This window comes from Myotis brandtii, unplaced genomic scaffold (genome assembly GCF_000412655.1).
Source record: "Myotis brandtii unplaced genomic scaffold, ASM41265v1 scaffold180, whole genome shotgun sequence".
Classification (NCBI taxonomy): domain Eukaryota; kingdom Metazoa; phylum Chordata; class Mammalia; order Chiroptera; family Vespertilionidae; genus Myotis; species Myotis brandtii.
The window spans coordinates 679,595-697,833 of NW_005356675.1; the positions used below are offsets into that span (position 1 = coordinate 679,595).

An 18,239-nucleotide genomic window follows, 5' to 3' on the forward strand; every position below is an offset into this window, starting at 1 on the left:
TATATACACACATATATATATAAACCCAAAGTCAGTTTATCTTTTTGTGCCACCCATTTTGCTTTTGAGTTACCTAAGATTGATTATTCGTTTCTCCTCACTAATAGAACTGTAGTGTGTCCCATACTTGAAGAAGCTGGAAAATAGCTCATACATAGTTACAGTAGTTTTTAGTATAATATGATAAGCAGAGAAATATAAAGTAACATGTGTTCACGTCTCTTTCTATTGTTTCACAGTTAGTACGGCAAGATGGAATGTCAAATTTTTAATTAGTTTTTTCATGAGGCTGTGTTCCTATAGATTTTCCTTGAAAATCTTTAAAGAAAAAAATGCTTTGCAATGTTTTTGCACTCGGGGCAGTTACTTTCTGTAGGACGATTAATTCTGAGGTATAGTAAGTAGTTAAAAAGGAATATATGCATTGATTAACAAATTAGAATTCGTTTGCAACCAATTGAAATAAAAAATTATATCAGTACCTATATTACTTGCCAAGCAGTATTATTAAAGAGTATAGGAAAAATTATAAATAAGTTTAGATGTATGAATTAAGTTAAAACTCACTGTTTTATAAGACTAAGCAATAATGTTAAATATCTTTCCTGATTATAAAGTCTTGGTATGGTGTTGTGACTAAATTGTATCTGAATTATAGCCTACACCCTCCTAAATTTTTTAATTATGTATAAAGAGAAACTAAGTACATATCTGGCTTCCATGATGGTAAAGTATATTTATAAAATTATAGATTAAAAGGCTTATGGAAATACATTAGAGTTTCAGAAGACTAAATATTTAAGCTTTGCTTCATGCCAACTACCTATTACATGTTACATAAAATAGCTTCATTGTTTTATAGGGTGTTTTTAGCTTTCATGAACAGTTTGACAATTCTAGATGATACAGCATTGATTATATATTGTACTTTATTAAGTAGGGATCACAGAATTAGATTGTTTATGCTAACTGAACCCATTAAAGGATAGGTTACTTTTTTTCAGATAGTGCAGAGCTCACGAAGAAAATGACAAATGTCATGAAGGGCCAAACCTCTGACAGAACTGAATAAGTTTGGGCATGAATTATGCTGACATAGATTAAAATTATTATTTCCTAAAAACTAAAACAAAGTAACTGTGTAATAGCCATGATTAGTATTGTGTTTGAAACTTTGTGTGGATTGGTTCCAGTGGTCGGCAAACTGCGGCTCACGAGCCACATGCGACTTTTTGGCCCCTTGAGTGTGGCTCTTCCACAAAATACCACGTGCGGGCACGCACGTGCAGTGCGATTGAAACTTCGTGGCCCATGCGCAGAAGTCGGTATTTTGTGGAAGAGCCACACTCAAGGGGCCAAAGAGTCGCATGTGGCTCGAGAGCCGGTTTGCCGACCACTGGTTTAAATACTGTTGTTGATTTAAAAATCAGGTAAAATAATTCCTAGTATCAGCCCGGATTACCTAATGTATATAGTTATGAAAATTTCTGAAGGTTTTTGATATTAGTAAGAAGATACACAGATAAATTTTACTGATGAGGATCTTTCTGAGAATGTGCCCTTTCTGTGACATTTACTTTGCCATCTTATAAACGGAGCCCCTGCTGTGTTCCGGCCATTGTTCTCAGGGCTGGCCACCAAGGGTGAGAACTGGCAGAGCCCTTGCAGCTGACATCCTGTTACTCTCATAGATGCAGACAGGAAACAAGGGACAGGTCTAGGGAGAAACTGCTGGGAAGGAGGGGGTAGGTGGCTGCTGAGAGCCTCACCAGAAGGTCAAGTTAGAGCAAAGATCAAAAAAAGTAAGGCAGGGGGCAGTGGTCATTCTAGGCAAAGAAACCCAAAAGTTCAAGGGGGAGAGCAGCAGGCCTGCCCCAGGGTAGACCTGCCCCCTGAGGGAGATGAAGAGGGAGAGTGGGAAGAATGGGTGCAGGCTCACCCCCAGCCTCAGCCTTCACAGAAAACTGGTGAAGTTATAAAAGCAAGCGGGAAGGAAGGGCCTTCGGGACATGCCGCTTCCTAGGCTGGCCTGGGCCTGATCTTTATAGCAGTTGTGGGCAGTCCAGGCCCTGCGGACCGCCAGTCCTACTCAGGTGGGAAGAAGTATAGGTGGAGGGCTCGCTGCCCTTGCTTTATTTGCTCCTGCTGATGTGATAGACCTGGTGCACCTGTAATCCCACATCCCATCTCCTTTTCTTTCCTCCAGGAGGGTTTACATGGACTATAATGCAACCACCCCCCTGGAGCCAGAGGTTGTCCAGGCCGTGACCGAGGCCATGCGGGAAGCCTGGGGAAATCCCAGCAGCCCTTACCCGGCAGGTAATTCTAGGAGATGCGCACAGATGGCAGATACGGGGCAGAGGCATCAGAGAAATGACACCACACAGGAGCACTTTGTTTTGAATAGATTTCCTGTGAACTGCAAGTCTAGCTGTAATTCTTAGTAGGTTTTTTTTTTTTTCAAGAAGTCCAACTTGGTACGTTGACCCTTGTTGCTACCACAATCTTTAATGTTTAACATACATTCCTGTCTCCCTTTCTCAGATGATGTCTTATAGAGTTATAACTGTACCTAAAGCCCTTTCACGTATCTGTCTCATTTGATCCTTATAAAGTTTGCAAAATAGATCTTTTAAATCATCAGGATCAAATATAATCCTGGCCTTTTAAAAAAATGAAAAGAAAATTACTTTTAAATTCTTTAATTATAAATATTCTTATTTCTCATTTAGTCTCGTTTTAATGTAGAGTAGTGATTTTCAACCTTTTTCATCTAATGGCACATATAAACTAATTATTAAAATTCTGCGGCACACCAAAAAATGTATTTTTTGCCCATCTGACAAAAAAATAGGTATAATTTTGATGGATTTACAAAAATAATAATAATAGTAATTACCTACCCTTTTTACTCCAAAGTGACTTTTTAAAAAATCAGGTGCCTATACTTGTATATAAGGATTTCTGGTACCAAGAATTAACCAATCAGCTGCATCCTTAATATGTGTTGTGACCAATAAGATGCAACTGTGTTATATGACCTATATATTTATGGTTCAAGACAGGGCATTCACACCGGACGGCTACTGTTGTGTTGGCTGTTGTCATTTTTTTATTTGACAATCTAAGGGAAAAGAGGTCAGTGGCCCTGATTAAATAGTCAGGTATGGCACATTTTAAAAATTCTTGCAACACACCGGTTGAAAGTCACTGATGTAGAGCATTAACTTGGAGGTTTTGGAAAACAATTTAAAATCACTAGTTCTACAGCAGGGTTACATGACATTTTTCAGCTGCTGAGCAAAATCATACCTTTCTGATCTAATGTTTATTGGGGATAATAAAGATAAACTATCTTAACTGGATTACAGTGACCGAAGATAACATTCAAACAGACTACTGCCCTGGGGTTTTGTAATACCTGGGTACAATTTCGCAGGCTGTAGTGGACTTTCTTATTCATTTACTTTTGTAATTCCATAGCAACTTGATAACGGAAAGCATTTTCAAAAGCTGGTACTAGTCATTCATTAGCATATTTGTTGGTTTATTTGGTACATGTGTCTGGCTAAACTGGACAGTTCCTTGTCCCTAATCTTTCCTCTAGTAAAATTGAGCTTTATGATACATTAAACGTGACAATATGGAGAACAGTTAAATGCCAATAAAAAGCAATTAATATGAAGAAGTTTGGGAACAACCCTCCAGGAGAAATGATGTTCTTGGCCCAGTGAAGGTTGTCAGTGGTTTTCAGTTACCTTGACAGCCCTTGTCTCCACAAATTAAGAGCCATAACTGAAAAATTTATTGCAGTTCACTTTCTGTTGATACTCAGGTAGAAATTCAAAAATATAAAGGAAAGTCACCTTTATGATAGAATGACTTAATTACTGGGTTGGAAGTTCCCCAGGGCCCGTCCAGTGGCATCTCCTGACACTCTCGAGGCCAGCCTGGCCTCGCGTTAGAGACTTGGACTCACCTCCAAGGACCCAAGTCCTGCTCCGTAACACATAAAATCAGACTTCTGTGAGCATTTTAACTTAGTCGTTCGTTCAGCATGCTTAACCTGTGCTTGCTCTGTGCCTGGTGGATACAGCAGCAAACAAAGTCCCTGCCCTCATGAGGCTTCCATTCTAGTGAGGGGGGCAGACCGTGAACAGACAAATGCAAGTGTGTTAAGTGAACAGGCTGTGGGCCTGTGAGACAGGATGGGCCCGGGCCTGCTGGGCGGGGAGGAGGGTACTGCCTTTGTGCAGGATGGCCGGATCTCTGACGTTATGGCATTTGCACAGAGACGAACAGGACGCACTGCAGCAACAGGGAGTATACAGGTGACAGGAGGGGTGTGGGTGGGTGGGCGTGGGGGTCCCGGGGACAGTGCCACATAGGGCTGTGGATGCCACTGTGTGGGCCTGGCTCCCACCTGACTGAGATGGCGAGTTCTGAGCAGAGAAGTGACAGCGTTAACCCAGCTGATAGCTCAATTTTGAAAATGAAATGTATTTTAATAAACACTGCCTTTATGGGTTTTCATTTTGGGGGACACTATATAACTGTTCAAGTTTTGTTTGTTTGTTTGTTTTTCCCAATAGGACTGAATAGTCAAAAAAGTTTGGAGACTGCTGGTCTATAGACTACTTAAGTAAGAATGGTCATTGCAGTTTTTAGAATTCCCATCCTGGAGCCTTCCTTTCTGTGCCTCCTGACGCTTGGTCCTGGTTTCCTGGGAGCCAGTGAACCTGGGAGGCAGCTGGGCTGCATGGCCCTGCTTGAAAGCAGGTGCTTCCCTGAGGCAGGGACCTCCTAGTTACCTGGGGGCCTGCACTGTGAGGTAGGGCATTGGACTTTGTGCTGAGGGGTCATGAGTTCTAGTTCTGCTTATTTTTGTTGTTTTGCAGCATGACCTTAGGCCTTCCCATCCTTTCATTCTCCTGCCTGGATGAGCGGGAGGCAAAGCGATGGCCACAGCCTCCCTGTCCTCTAGCGCGCTGTAAGACGAAAAGCATGTCGCAGGGAATTTCAGTTCCCAGGCTTCCTCCTGTATTTGTTTCTGGCCCTCACTAGCTTCCTGGGATCTCAGTGGTGGCCCCTGACTCACTAATGCCTCACTGCTGCCCTTGCACCGGGTTGTTTCTAGGTGTTACACGTTATTGTGATTACGCGGGCGGGACATGTCTCGTTTTAGAATTACCCACTCAGACCTCTCGCTCCTTCATGGCTAGTCATTCTTTAAACATGTCAATTGCACTTGATAAAGTGATGTTAATGAATGTCCATTTTGGTCCCTCAAGGTAGGAAGGCCAAGGATATTATCGATGCAGCTCGGGAAAACCTTGGGAAAATGATAGGTGGGAAGGCTCAAGACATCATCTTCACTTCCGGGGGCACTGAGGTAAGGTTTCTAAAGTCTCATCCTTTCAGCTGCAGTTTTTTGTTTCTTAAAAATATGTTTTTATTGATTTCAGAGAGAGGAAGAGACAGGGAGAGAGAGATAGAAACATCAGTGATGAGAGAGAATCATCAGTCGGCTGCCTCCCACATGCCCCCTACTGGGAATCATGCCCGCAACCTGGGCATGTGCCCCAACCAGGAATCCAGGTATTTCAGCTGTGGTTTTAACAAGAAACAGAAGAGTGCCCAGCTGGTGTTGCTCGGTGGTTGAACATCAGCCTGTGAACCAGGAGGTCACCCGTTCAATTCCCGGTCAGGGCACAAGCCCACCCCCACTCCCCTGCTGTCCATTTCTCTCTCCAGGAGACCAACACTGTTAGCTTTGTGTCTTCCAGAGATAATCTGTGGGTAAAATGCAAATAGACATGTGGATTTATGTAGTCTTTTCTCCTTCCCTTTGTACCTGTTCAGGGATCTTTGTGCACATACAAGCAAATCTGTATAGTTTGTGGGATACTATGTATAACGTCAGCTACCTCTTTACATTTAGCAAGTGTGTTGCTCTTTTGGTATCAGCCACAGAGCGTTCCCTTGGTGTTTTTACATCTGCTCGTGTTCCGTTGAATAATGTTGCATAATTTATTTAACAAGTCCGGTTATTGATACACATGGAAGGGCTCCCCAGCTTTTACTGTTACAAACAGCGCTAAAGTAAATAGTCTTTTACATCCATCATCTTGCTTCTGTGCAAGTGCAGCTGTCGGACCAAGTCCATGATAGACTCTCTGAGTCAAAGGGTTTACTGATAGAGATGCCAAAGGGCCCTGAATAGAGGTGCTGGCTCACCTTCCACCATCAGTGGGCCTGGGAAAAAGAGTCTTTTTTGACAGATTTTTAAGTTTTAAAAGTGCATAAGTTGCTTATGCAGACATAATCATGCAAAGCAGGTATAATTGACCAGAAATGAGTTCTGAGGTTTTTGAAAGTTTGAAACCCTCAAATCTTTGCAGTGGGGCCTTTCAAAGGGTGCAGCTCAGGAAGTGACTTTTTCTTTCTGTCTTAAATGTTAGCCACGAGGAAATCCCAATGGGAGAGGTTGCTGTCCCCACTCTCCCCTCAGAACAGTTTCTGTAAATGGTTGTTTGCATGTCTCTGCAGTCCAATAATTTGGTGATCCACTCCGTGGTGAGGCATTTCCAAACCATCCACACCTCAAAGGGGGACACAGCCAAGTGGCACAGCCCAGTGGAGGGGGCCACGCCCCATGTCATCACCTGCACTGTGGAGCACGACTCCATCCGTCTGCCTCTGGAGCACATGGTGGAGGAGCAAGTGGCCGGTGAGCACCCAGCCTAGGCTGCAGCAGGGACAGCTCTGCTGACCCGACTGGCTGATTCAGTGGGGAGGGTCCCCGGGGACATGGTGAGACATCACCCTCCTGCGCTCGGGCTTCCTGGCTGTCCTCATGTAGGGGACACAGCCTGTCCCTCCAGGCTGCCACCTGGGTGTCAGTAGATGCCATGAGGTTTTCCCTTAAAAAAAGGACAATCGGGTATATGCAGATGATGTTTCAAACTCTTGTATACAATAAATTTTTAAATAACATGTCTATAAAATACTAAATGGTGCTTTTCATTGTTTGATTTTAATAAATTAAATTTTGGCTTCCGCTCCTCTGATATGAAAAAGGATCAAATAGGCATCCCCTTCAGGGGGTCAGAATCAGGGGCTCTCAGTGAGGCTGGGGCAGGGGGCCCGGCCTCCCCCAGAGCAATGCCAGGCGGTCCGAGGGATGAGTCAGGCTTAGCCTGCAGTGATGATGGCCCTGTCATTGTCACACAGAAGGAACTGGTCCTTCTTTCACTTTTCCTGTGATACCAGGTTAAGACCACTCACTTGAAAACGTAAGAGCCTCCCCCCCCCCCCCCCCCCCCCCCCCCCCCCCCCCTTTACATAAGAAATGATTTCTTCTCCGTGTCAGCTTTTCTATTGAATCTGCCTGGAAACCTGACGGCGGATCTGGGAAAGCCGTTCTATCCCAGAGATGAGGGGCTGTAACGGAACTGCTGGGGTAGGCCAGGAAGCCTTTGCGTTGGTTTTCCTGTGTGAAGGCTAGAAAGGTTTTCCTCCTCCTGGTCTTACCTGAATGCACCAGTTTAATTAAGGGGGAGAGGAAGGAAGGCCAGGTCTAACCTTCGTCTTAGGTTGCAGTTCCTCATATCCCTGCTGCCTTTTTTCTGTCTTACACAAGGAAGGGCAACTTAGTATACATTGTTATCAGTTACTGTTGCCTTTACCCTCTTATCTACACAAGTTACACACATGTTTACAAAGTATAAACATGCTCATGATAGAAACAATTGACACTTTATAGAAAGGTGTAAAGTACAAAGTAAAGTGGCCCCCAGTCCTGTCCTGCTCAAGCCCACCTGGAGTTTCTCTTATGGTTCACACTTTATTTTAATTACTTCCAACTTAATACTTAATCACTTACAAACATAATCTGCATTTCAGCTCAAGCATCTGTTTGCTGATACCCCCACCCCCATATAAAATGAGGATTTTGACCATTTCATACCCCCTCCACCTCTCCCAATTGCTTTCTTTACGTGTGTGTGTATGTGTGTGTGTGTGTGTGTGTGTGTGTGTGTTGGTTCATAGGTCGATGCTCAACCACTGAGCCATGACAGCCAGGCCAATTGCTTTCTTTATAAATCAGCTTTATGGAGATGTCATTCACATGCTATAGAGGCCCTCAGCCCAAGTACCCACTAACCTGCATTCTGTCGCTAGAGGCTCCCTGATCTGGACTTTCATAGAAATGGAATCATAATAATACGTGGTCTTTTGTGCCTGGCTTCTCTCAGCATAATGTTTTCAGGTTCATCCACGTAGCCTGTGCCAGCACTTAATTCCTTTATGTGTATGAGTAAATCTCATTTTATGTGAATAATATTCTCATTTTATTCGTCCATTCATCAGTTAAAGAACATTTGTCCTTATATTGTAGCCTGTGCCAGCACTTAATTCCTTTATGTGGATGAGTAAATCTCATTTTATGTGAATAATATTCTCATTTTATTCGTCCATTCATCAGTTAAAGAACATTTGTCCTTATGATAATGCCAGTATGAGCATTTTTGTGTGTGTTTGTGGACACCTTTTCATTCTCTTGGGTTTGTACCTAGGAGTGGGACGGCTGGGTCTCTGCTAACTATGTTTATCCTTAACCTTTGTTTCCAAAGTAGCTGCACCATTTTGCATTCTCACCAGTAGTCTCAAGGGTTCCAATTTCTCTATATTGTCATCAACATTTGTTACTGTCTGTTTTTTTCCCCTTATTTATTTGCTTTTATTTACTTTTTAGAGAGAGGAAGGGAGAGGGAGAGACAGAAACATAGATGTGAAAGCAAAATATCAATTGGCTGCCTCCCACACACCCCCTACTGGGGATCGAGCCCGCAACCCAGGCATGTACCCTGACCAGGAATCGAACTGGCAACCTTTCAGTGCACAGGACCATGCCCAACCAACTCAGCCACACCAGCAAGGGCTTTATTGTTTACCAGAGGCCCGATGCACGAAATTTGTGCAAAAGTAGGCCTTCCTTTCCCCGGCTGCTGGCACCGGCTTCCCTCCGGGACCCGGGCTTCCCTCGCCGCCCCGGCTTTATTATTATAGGTTATAGCCATCTTAGTGGGAGTGAAGTGGAAGCTCGTTGTGGTTTTGACTTGAATTTCCCTGTGGCTATTGCTGTTGAGCATCTTCTTCATGAAAAGACAGTCCTGGCCAGACTGCCCTCCCTTTGCCTCCTGTCTGTGTCCTATAGCAGATGTGTGAGTTCTTTCCCTTCTCTCGGGCCCTCTCTGTCCTGGAGCCCCTGGGCCTGCCCCTCCTGTCTTGGGCATGTGGTGCCACCCACTTGCTGGGTGCAAGGCAGGGGTGCTTGGACACCAGAACCAGTCCTCTGCCTGCCTCAGTCATCAGCCCCGCCCAGCTCTCCGCACTGTGGACCCTGAATTTGGATGGTCACTGGATCCATTCATACATTAATGTTCTGAGTTTGTTTATCCTATTCCTGTTAGTCTAATGCCATTGTCTTTCTGTCTTCTTCCTGGGGATTCCTCAACATCCCTTACCCATAGGTGACACCTCTTACTTAGAAATATGTCTGTTCTCTTGTTTCTGAGGGACCTTGAGGGGCAAAGGGGTGTGTTTGTCTTTTGTTGTTTTCTGTTTTGTTTTTATAATCAGTATTATGTTCTAAATGTCCAGATGGCCCAGGTTCCTTTGAAATACATTGTGACAGAGAACAGATGAGTTGCCATAGCCCTGGGACAGTGCTATAAATGCCTCCTGTTGTCCCCTCCGAGTGAGTGCCAGGTGTTTCTGAGCCTCTTTTCTGACGTGGGTGGGGAAATCACTTCCCAGATTCCCAGATCAGTGGCTGCCTCTACCTGAGGCCAGCTCAGTCTGCTTTAGCAAAGACACCACATCAGGAAGAGCAGCCTTAAATAAGGCTTATAACTGCTTGAATGTGTGGAGTCTACTATCCTCGTCCGCGGTCCTGGTTTTTGTTAGGGTCAGACTGATGAGTTAGCTATGGACATCAGGCGCCACCATCCTTGCCTGTGTCAGGCCCTAAAAGGTGTCAGCGATCGCCCTCGCTCCCCTGTGACGCAGCCTTGATTGGATTTACTGTCTTGGCTGCAGGGGCGGGCGGTGTCGGAGGCTTCCACGCGCTTTTCTCCACCACACGAGCTCTCACCCCAGAAACCAAGGCACCAACTACTAAGTGTTTCCAGGTGTGTTCATGTGTGTGTTTGCTTTTCAACCCAAACCCTCTATTTAGTCACCCCACTGTTTTCCCTGTGCAGTGAGTGCCGGGAATGAGCGCTGGCTCAGCGCTGAGTGCGTGGAGGTCAAGTTCGTGGGTCCCTGAGACGCAGAAAGGAGAGCCTTCCACAGAGTGAACCCACCAACTGAAGCTTCAGTAAGGAAGCGTTCAAGTCGATCACCTCTGGTGGGATGACAAATCCTTCTTTATAGTTTTCAGAATGTTTACAGTAAATTACGTTTGTCATCGTGGAAAATGCGTTTGTGGAGCTGTATCAAAGTGAACTGAAAAGGGAGGGTTCCTAACCTCGGTACTTGTGTCTTATGCTCAGCGGTCACCTTCGTCCCCGTGTCCACGGTGAGCGGGCAGGCAGAGGCTGACGACGTCCTGGCGGCCGTTCGCCCGGCCACGTGCCTTGTGACCATCATGCTGGCGAATAACGAGACGGGCGTCGTCATGGTGAGTCGCTCTTTCCTTCCACGCAGACCCGTTGGGAAGGGGGTGGTCAGCCCCGCCGGTCCATCCATCCTCTCGGCTGGGCCTCTTCCTCTGCTTTCAATTCTGTAGTGTTGTTGGTCTGTCCCTGTTAGTGTCTCCTTGCTTCTTCCATTCAGTTTTCATCAAATCCAAGCCACATACCCAACTGTTGATTTTTCCCCCGTCAGCCCATCCCTGAGATCAGCCGGCGAGTTAAAGCCCTGAACCAGGAGCGGGCGGCTTCCGGGCTGCCTGCCGTTCTCCTGCACACGGATGCCGCGCAGGCCCTGGGGAAGAGGCGCGTGGATGTGGAGGACCTGGGCGTGGACTTCCTGACCATCGTGGGGCACAAGGTGCGCACGCAGAGGCCTGCTTCCCTCCTGGGGGAACATGGCTCCATGACCTGGAGGCTCACCGTTTACCATCACCTGTCACCCAGGGCACCTGAGGGCCCACTGAGAGCTGGGCCCTGGGACACGGTGACAGCAACTCATCGCTCAGAGGAGCTTACAGAAGGAGGCCAGCGACAGCTAGCGTGTCATTTGACGAGTGCCATGGCTGAGATAATGGGGCACCCAACCCATAGGGGCAGGAGGGGCCAGCTAGGCAAGGCTGTGGGAGGGCACTGAGGGCTCAGGTGAGGTAGACGCAGGTGGGTTAGCCAGGTGGTGTGTGTTCTCTGCAGCAGGGAGTGTCAGCAGACCCTCGTCAGCCCACTCAACCCTCCTCGCAAGGATGGCGATGCGAGCTTCAAGAAAGTGTTGCTTTCTCTCACTTTCTCTCACTGGTTTAAAGTGAGGCTCCTAGTTTAGTGACGCAGCTTTAAGGCGGAGAGGGGTCCTGGCTCACTGGTTTAAAGTGAGGCTCCTAAAAGTAAAGGTTTAGTTTAGTGACGCAGCTTTAAGGCGGAGAGGGGTCCTGGCTCACTGTGAAGACCTTGGCAGTGCAGTGGGCCTGGGCCTCCCATGCTTGGTTCTGCAGCTCAGGGCTCGCTGGGCTCCAGAGGCCGAGCGGCTGGCCTGGCACCACGGCACCTAAAGCTCTTGTGTGATTTCTATGTGAAAACATGGACTCATACCCAGAAATAGTCCTTGGTGATCTCTAGTTCCAGCCCTGTCCTTTCACAAATGCGACCACATGGGGTGTGTGTGTGGGGGGCGGGGGTCCATCACCACACAGCTGGGACTCGAATCCAGCCTGCCCACCTCCCGAAGGCTTCTGTGACTCCAGCGTGTGCGGAGCGGTGATGAGGCACAGCTGTGGGCCTGCACATTGCAGTGTCTCTGTGCCTCAGCAATCAGTTTTCATCCTGGGAAGGTCCTTGCTTATAATGACTGCCTTCTCCTTTCAGTTCTATGGCCCCAGGATCGGAGCACTTTACGTCCGAGGACTCGGGGAACTGACCCCTCTGTACCCCATGCTGTTCGGAGGCGGACAAGAACGGAATTTCAGGCCGGGGTAAGGTGGAGGTTAGCGAGGCTCTGGCTGCTGGCGGGGTGTGCCCCCAGGGCTGGCTCTCTCTGTCTCCAGCCGCACAGGGACCGCACAGCCCCCTCACTGCTGAGCCAGCCCTGCTCTCCCTCCGAGCCCCCACTCAGCACTCACAGACCCGCAGGCTTTTGGAGATGAAGGACATCTCTGTTTCTTCAAAGTGTTGGTGCCTTGCCCTGGCCAGCATTGCTCAGTGGTTGGAGTGTCAGCCCGCACACTGAAGGGTTGCAGGTTCGATTCCCAGTCAAGGGCATATATTTGGCTTTCAGGTTTGATCCCTGGCCCCAATCGATGTGTCTCTCTCTCCTGCCCCCTTCCACTCTCTCTAAAAAAAAAATCAGTGGATAAAAATATCCTCAGGTGAGGATTAACAACAAAGCATCAGTTCCCCTTGTCACTCTGGCTCGGCCACTGCACAGGTGCCGCGAAGCCCCGCTGGCCGACGGCTGCTGTTCTGCCTGCAGGTGAGCGGCGCGCAAACCCCTCCTCCTTCCTGCTGCTCCTGGATCCCTGAGACGCACAGGCCGTTGCAGCCGGGGAGCGAGATGGGCCAGGCAGCATCTTGAGAAGAGTTTTCAATAGCTGCCAACACGGAGACGACAAAGGTGTTGGAATTATCCAGCGAAGACTGTAAATCAGACACGGTGAAAACACATCAGGGAAACTGTGAACAGAGGACAGAGGAGGTGTCAGCAAAGAAAAAGATGTAAAGAAGAGGAAACTTTAGACCAAAACTACAATAATGAAAATAAAAATTCAGTTGATGGTTTCAACAGCAGAATGGAGGAACAGAGGAAGGAATCAGTGAACCTTGAAAGATAGAAGAATAAGTAGAATTATCCAATCTAAACAACAGAAAAGAAATTGAACAGAGTCTCAGGGACCCGTGTGACTATAACAAAGGATCCCAATGCATTTCTGTGAAGTCCCAGGAGAATAGCAAGAGGGGGCTGAAAAGCACTTGAAATAATGGCTGAAAAATTCCCCAAGTTTGGCAAGAGACATAGCTTGCAGATTTAGGAAACTGAACAAATCCCAAACAGGACATATGAAAGAAATCCATGTCACAATATATGGTCAAGCTTCTGAAAATGAAAGACAAAGAAACATCTTGAAATTGGCCAGAGCAAAACTGTCACCTTACCTAGGGGGGGAATTAGTTTCAGTGACAATGGATTTCCCACCAGAAGCCACGAGGCCAGAGGAAATGGCTGCGCATTTGGCAGGTGCTCAGAACTGTTGGCCGGAATCCTGCCCAGCACACCTGTCCCACAGGGTCAGAGGGGAAGTCAAGACATTCTCAGATGAAGGGAAACTGGTAGAATTTGCCTCTGGACGCCTGTGCTTAAAGGACTCATGGGCGTTCTCTAAGCAGAAGGGAAACAGTGAGGAGGAACCTTGGGACATTGGAAAGAAAGGGCTTGTGTTCTCTGCACTGGGAGTGAACATATGGGCAACCAAATAAAAGCTACAGTACCATTTGCAATCACTCAAAATACTCAGATGTAAATGTAACACAGTCTGTACTGGACATGCATGCTGAAAACAGCATGGTGCCAGTGAAGGAAATCAAAATCGAAGTAAATGGAGCTATGCCCCACGGTCATGGGTCAAAAGACTCAATATAGTAAAGATGTCAGTTCTCCCCAAATTCATATACAATTCCTATCAAATCCCAGCGAGGAGACCATTGGAACAAAATAGACACAACCAGACATAGGCCCCATGACTTTTGGCAGAGATGGGAAAGCAGTTTTGTGGGGGACAGACAGCCCGCCCTCGCCTGGGGCTGCAGTAATGGCCATCCGAGGCCAGCAGCACGCCTCCACCCGTCCCACGCCTTACCCAGCATGACCTCAGAATAGATCCTGAACTTACGTAAAACGTAAAGCTGACACTTTTGGGGGGAAACAAAAACGGAAAATATTGCCTGGGCCTAGGACTTGGCAACGCCTTCTCTGCCCCAACCCTCTAGGGACCGTTCGTCCCATCCATGGTGGGGAGGCGTCGCTGAGCCTCGGCCGAGGGAACAGTGAGGAAGAGCTCAGACCCCCGCCCGTTGCAGTGGGGACCACAGAGGGGCCTGTGAGTCTGCAGCGGGAGGACGGTGGTTGCCCTGGTCCAGACAGAACTGTCACCGAGGACCCAGTGCAGGACCCGGGGGCCTGTCTTCGCCGCTGCTGGGCAGGCAGCCTGCACGAGGGTTTGGGGGCCTGTGTGGCACGTGTTTAGAAAGGGTGTTGGTGTGATTTTTGTCTTTGTTTGAACACACGATTCTCACATAAACGGGATTCCTTCCTGGGACATTTGTTGGTTGGTTTGCATAGAAATAGGATTGACTCCCTGTCTTACAGGACGGAGAACACCCCGATGATCGCCGGCCTCGGGAAGGTAAGCCTGTGACCCTGGGCAGGTGGTGGGAAACAGCCTTCCTCTCACGCGGCTGCCACACTCACCGCACTCTGACCCCAGCGGTTCTCTGTGACCCCCGCTGGCTGTCCTGAGTGTGACTCAGTTCTGACACTGCCCAGAGGCAGCTCAGTCCACAGACTGGGGCTCAGTCCCAGGAGATCCCACACTTCAGACTCTGGTCCCAAGTCCAGGTTGTCACCCGGGCTTCTGACCGACGGGCTATAAATTGGAGGTTCCCCTAACCACCCCTCATTCAATTAATTTGCTCGAGGGGCTCACAGAACTCAGATCCCTGGTTTATCATAAAAGGATGTGATGAAGGATGCCGGCGAACCTCCCAGTGGAAGAGATGCAGAGGAAGGCCGGGCTTCCACGCCCTCTGGGGGCCACCCCCAGCGCCCCACGTGTCTACCCACCTTGAAGCTCTCCCAACCCCGTACTCTCGGGTTTTTATGGGCTTCAATTGGTCTTTAACTCCCTGTCCAGCCGGTCCTCTCTGGAGAATGGGAGGTGGGGCTGAAAACCCAGGCTCCTGAAATGGCCTGGTCTTTTGGTGACCGGTCCCCCACTCAGCAGCCACCCAATGAGGCCTCATTAGAACAAAAGATACTCCTGTCACCAGGGAAATTCCAAGGGTCCTCGATGTATCCCACTCTCTCCTCCATTCCCCTCTCCCTGTGGAGCCTCCCGCCATCCACGCCCTCACTAATAGAATCTAGGAGGTGCCCTTGACCTTGCTCTTACCCCCCGCCCCTGAGGCAGCAGCCAGGCCTGTCTCCACGATAATAGTGAGGATGTGCCTCTTGTCGGTTTCCATGGCCACCGCCACTTGACCAGGTCATCCCCGTCCTTTGCTGACACCTGCCAGCCTCTTCCCTTCTCCACACACTGAGTGGTGGGTGACCGTGCAGGTCGGATCCCCCTCCCAGAATCCTTTGCCCTGTGACTTGGGCTCAGGTCCCGCCTATCACGGGGGCCTCGGTCCCTGACACCGCTCACTCTGCTCCGGGAGCACTCACCCTTCCCCTGGCCTTGGACCTTGGTGGCTGCCCCTTCCCGACTCTGTGTGCCATCGCCAAGCCCCTGCCCACCTGTCCCTGTGTGTACGTCCGTCCCTCCTCCTCTGGAACAGTAGGACGTGCTGTGAGGGTTGACGTTCTTCCTGCCCTATGGGCTGCGGCAGCTCTGGTGCGTGGCAGTTTCAGGAGGTGCCTGGTCAAGTAAATTCCTGTGGATCAAGTGCGGTGACACTCCAGGCACTTACCTCAACTGCCAGTCAGCCCACGAGTACTGTCTGCTGTTACAGAAATGAGCAGTTTGAGGAAATGCCCCGTCAGTCACCAGCAATCATCCCTCTGCTCCGTAAAGCTTTGTGGTCCTTTGCTTTACAATAAGTGGACGCCATCCATGTCCCTAGGCTGCTGAGCTGGTGGCAGAGAACTGCGAGGCTTACGAGGCCCACATGAGGGACGTCCGCGACTACCTGGAGGAGAGGCTGGCGGTGAGCATCCCGTCAGCCCAGGGGAGCGGGTTCTTTTGGGCCTCGTCTCCTGCCCGTGGGCGATGAGGACGGGGACTCTCAGCCCCAGGAGTAGGTCATGAGACAGGAGCCAGAGTCAGAGCCTCAGAGAGGGACCCAGCAGTGGGTTGTTTTCCAGACTCAAGACAGACGCACCAGAGATGGTGCCTTTAGTGACGAGTGTAGAAGGTTCGTGTGTGTCAGGAGTTTATCTCCTTGTTGGCTTTGCTTCCATAGCCAGTCTAGGTAGGTGCTTCCCAGTGAGAATTATTTGATGTGTTGAGGTTGAGATTTTGTTTCCCAGGAAAGTCTAAAGGTCGAGCAGGTGAGTGGGGGTTAGGGGGACGGGACGGGACTTTGAAGCCATCACTGAACAACTGAACATTTCATCGATCTCCAGGCTGAATTCGGTGAGAAGAAAATCCATCTGAACAGCCAGTTTCCGGGGACTGAGCGGCTCTCCAACACGTGTAACTTCTCCTTCCGGGGACCCCAGCTCCAAGGTGATGACAGCCTCCTGGTCTCCAGGGCACGGGGGCTGGGCTGGGCTGGGCTGTGGGCCGCTTGCTTAGGGCACAGCGGCTGTCCTGTCCCAGGTGGCCTGGGCTGTCGCTGTCCTGCCTCCCTGACTGCTTGGCGCTCCAGGCCCAGGAGGAGGGCGTGCGGGTGTTCAGCAGACTTCACGCCCAGCTGAAAGCGGTTCGGGAAGGAGATAAAATGAACTACGTTTTAGGCTAGTTGATCCTTTTTTGCCAGCAAATTTTACAAGATATTTTATGAAGGTGAGGGAGAGTAGATCACCTTTAAAAACTGGCTGTGAGTAGGGAAAAGTGCAAACCCAGGGGTTTCCCTTGTTCTTGAGACGCTGCCCATTCAGGGAACATAGCTGTCCTGAGTCCCTGAGCCAGTCCGGGGGTGACCTGCTGTGCTTCACTGGGAGAGGGGGCAGGCCCGAGGGAGCCACAGCTACAGCGCACATTCGCTTCTTGGGAGGAGAGGTCCTTGTTGCTTTGTCGTCCTGGGTCACAGAGAACAGGCAGCATCGCGGCTGCGTTAATGAGACCCTGGGCTGTGCTGCCTTCTCAGTGGGGCGGGGCAGACGGGCGTGTGGCTGCATCTCCAGGCTTGGTCACTGTGGGAAGCTCTGTTCCTGTCTCCTTTCCCGCTTCTCCCGGGGCAGACTTTGTATCACTGACAACCTGTGTTAATGTGAGCGGAACAGAGATTCTTGTTACTCTTGTCGTCTCCGCCTGTGGAAGAAGAGGGGGGCCTCGGGCTTCATGAAGGCAGCTGCCTAGTGTCTTACCTTTAGAAAACGCAGGTTGAGTCTAAGTTATTGCCAGGACAACAACTTACTAAGTGCGGCCACTAATCAGAATCCCGGTGTCTTACTAGGCATGGTGGGAAACGACATTTCTGAGGACAGTTTTATGAGCAGAGCAATGCCAGGGAGAGGATGCCTGGTCCCCCTGCGGTTTCTCTCACCTCTGCTGGGTTGGGCGGGGGGCACAGGGAGGGGCCCCACCAGGACCCTCGGCCTCATGGGACCTGTGCTCTGTCTCTTCAGGCTGCTCGGTGCTGGCGCAATGCAGGACGCTGCTGGCCAGCGTGGGGGCCGCGTGCCACTCGGACCACGGGGACCGGTAAGTGCTCTCCAGGCCGCATCACAGAGCTGTGCAGCCTGGTGGGACACAGGAAGCGACCCTGTGCGGGCCTCGGGGGGCAGGGCAGGAGCTGCAGCCTGAAGCAGGGCCCAGGCTTGACCAGCAACTCTCACAGTCTGGCAGGGGTGGGGAGAGGCGGGCAGTGGGGCCAGGAGCCCTATGTGGCAACCGGACTACAGGTCAGGAGCAGCGAGGCCAGGCCAGCCTGGACGCAGAAAAGGGCTCATGGGAGAATCCCTCACCAAGCTTTCAGGGGCCATTGCTCAGGGAATGCTCACTATGACCCTCGGGGGATGATCTGAGAAGCCCATTTCTAAGATGAGGAAACTGAGACAGAGTGGTCAAGCTGGCAGCTGCAGTCTGCAATCTTGACAGCCACAGAGGTGGGGGTGGAAGGGGTGAGGAGGGGCTGACAGCACAGCTCAGAAGGCACAGGTGTCCCGTGTAG

The 18,239-nt window shown here is 49.4% G+C and overlaps 2 protein-coding genes across 3 annotated transcripts in view; both read left to right on the plus strand.

The window, feature by feature from the left end:
• Positions 1 to 7,304, plus strand: part of LOC106725678 (selenocysteine lyase-like) — a 21,471-nt gene extending 14,167 nt beyond the window's left edge. Inside the window, exons 4-6 of the mRNA XM_014537630.1 lie at positions 2,207 to 2,319; positions 5,292 to 5,392; positions 6,550 to 7,304. Coding sequence (XP_014393116.1) covers positions 2,217 to 2,319; positions 5,292 to 5,392; positions 6,550 to 6,747 — 402 coding nt within the window. The 5' untranslated portion in view covers positions 2,207 to 2,216 and the 3' untranslated portion in view covers positions 6,748 to 7,304. The remainder of the gene's footprint in view (positions 1 to 2,206; positions 2,320 to 5,291; positions 5,393 to 6,549) is intronic.
• Positions 6,644 to 18,239, plus strand: part of LOC102242534 (selenocysteine lyase) — a 12,927-nt gene continuing 1,331 nt past the window's right edge. Inside the window, exons 1-9 of one of the 2 annotated variants that reach the window (XM_014537626.1) lie at positions 6,644 to 6,730; positions 10,269 to 10,414; positions 10,560 to 10,687; positions 10,894 to 11,058; positions 12,057 to 12,163; positions 14,551 to 14,587; positions 16,026 to 16,109; positions 16,528 to 16,630; positions 17,695 to 17,770. In XM_014537626.1, coding sequence (XP_014393112.1) covers positions 10,655 to 10,687; positions 10,894 to 11,058; positions 12,057 to 12,163; positions 14,551 to 14,587; positions 16,026 to 16,109; positions 16,528 to 16,630; positions 17,695 to 17,770 — 605 coding nt within the window. In that variant the 5' untranslated portion in view covers positions 6,644 to 6,730; positions 10,269 to 10,414; positions 10,560 to 10,654. The remainder of the gene's footprint in view (positions 6,731 to 10,268; positions 10,415 to 10,559; positions 10,688 to 10,893; positions 11,059 to 12,056; positions 12,164 to 14,550; positions 14,588 to 16,025; positions 16,110 to 16,527; positions 16,631 to 17,694; positions 17,771 to 18,239) is intronic. The other variant, XM_014537625.1, reaches the window with a different exon arrangement.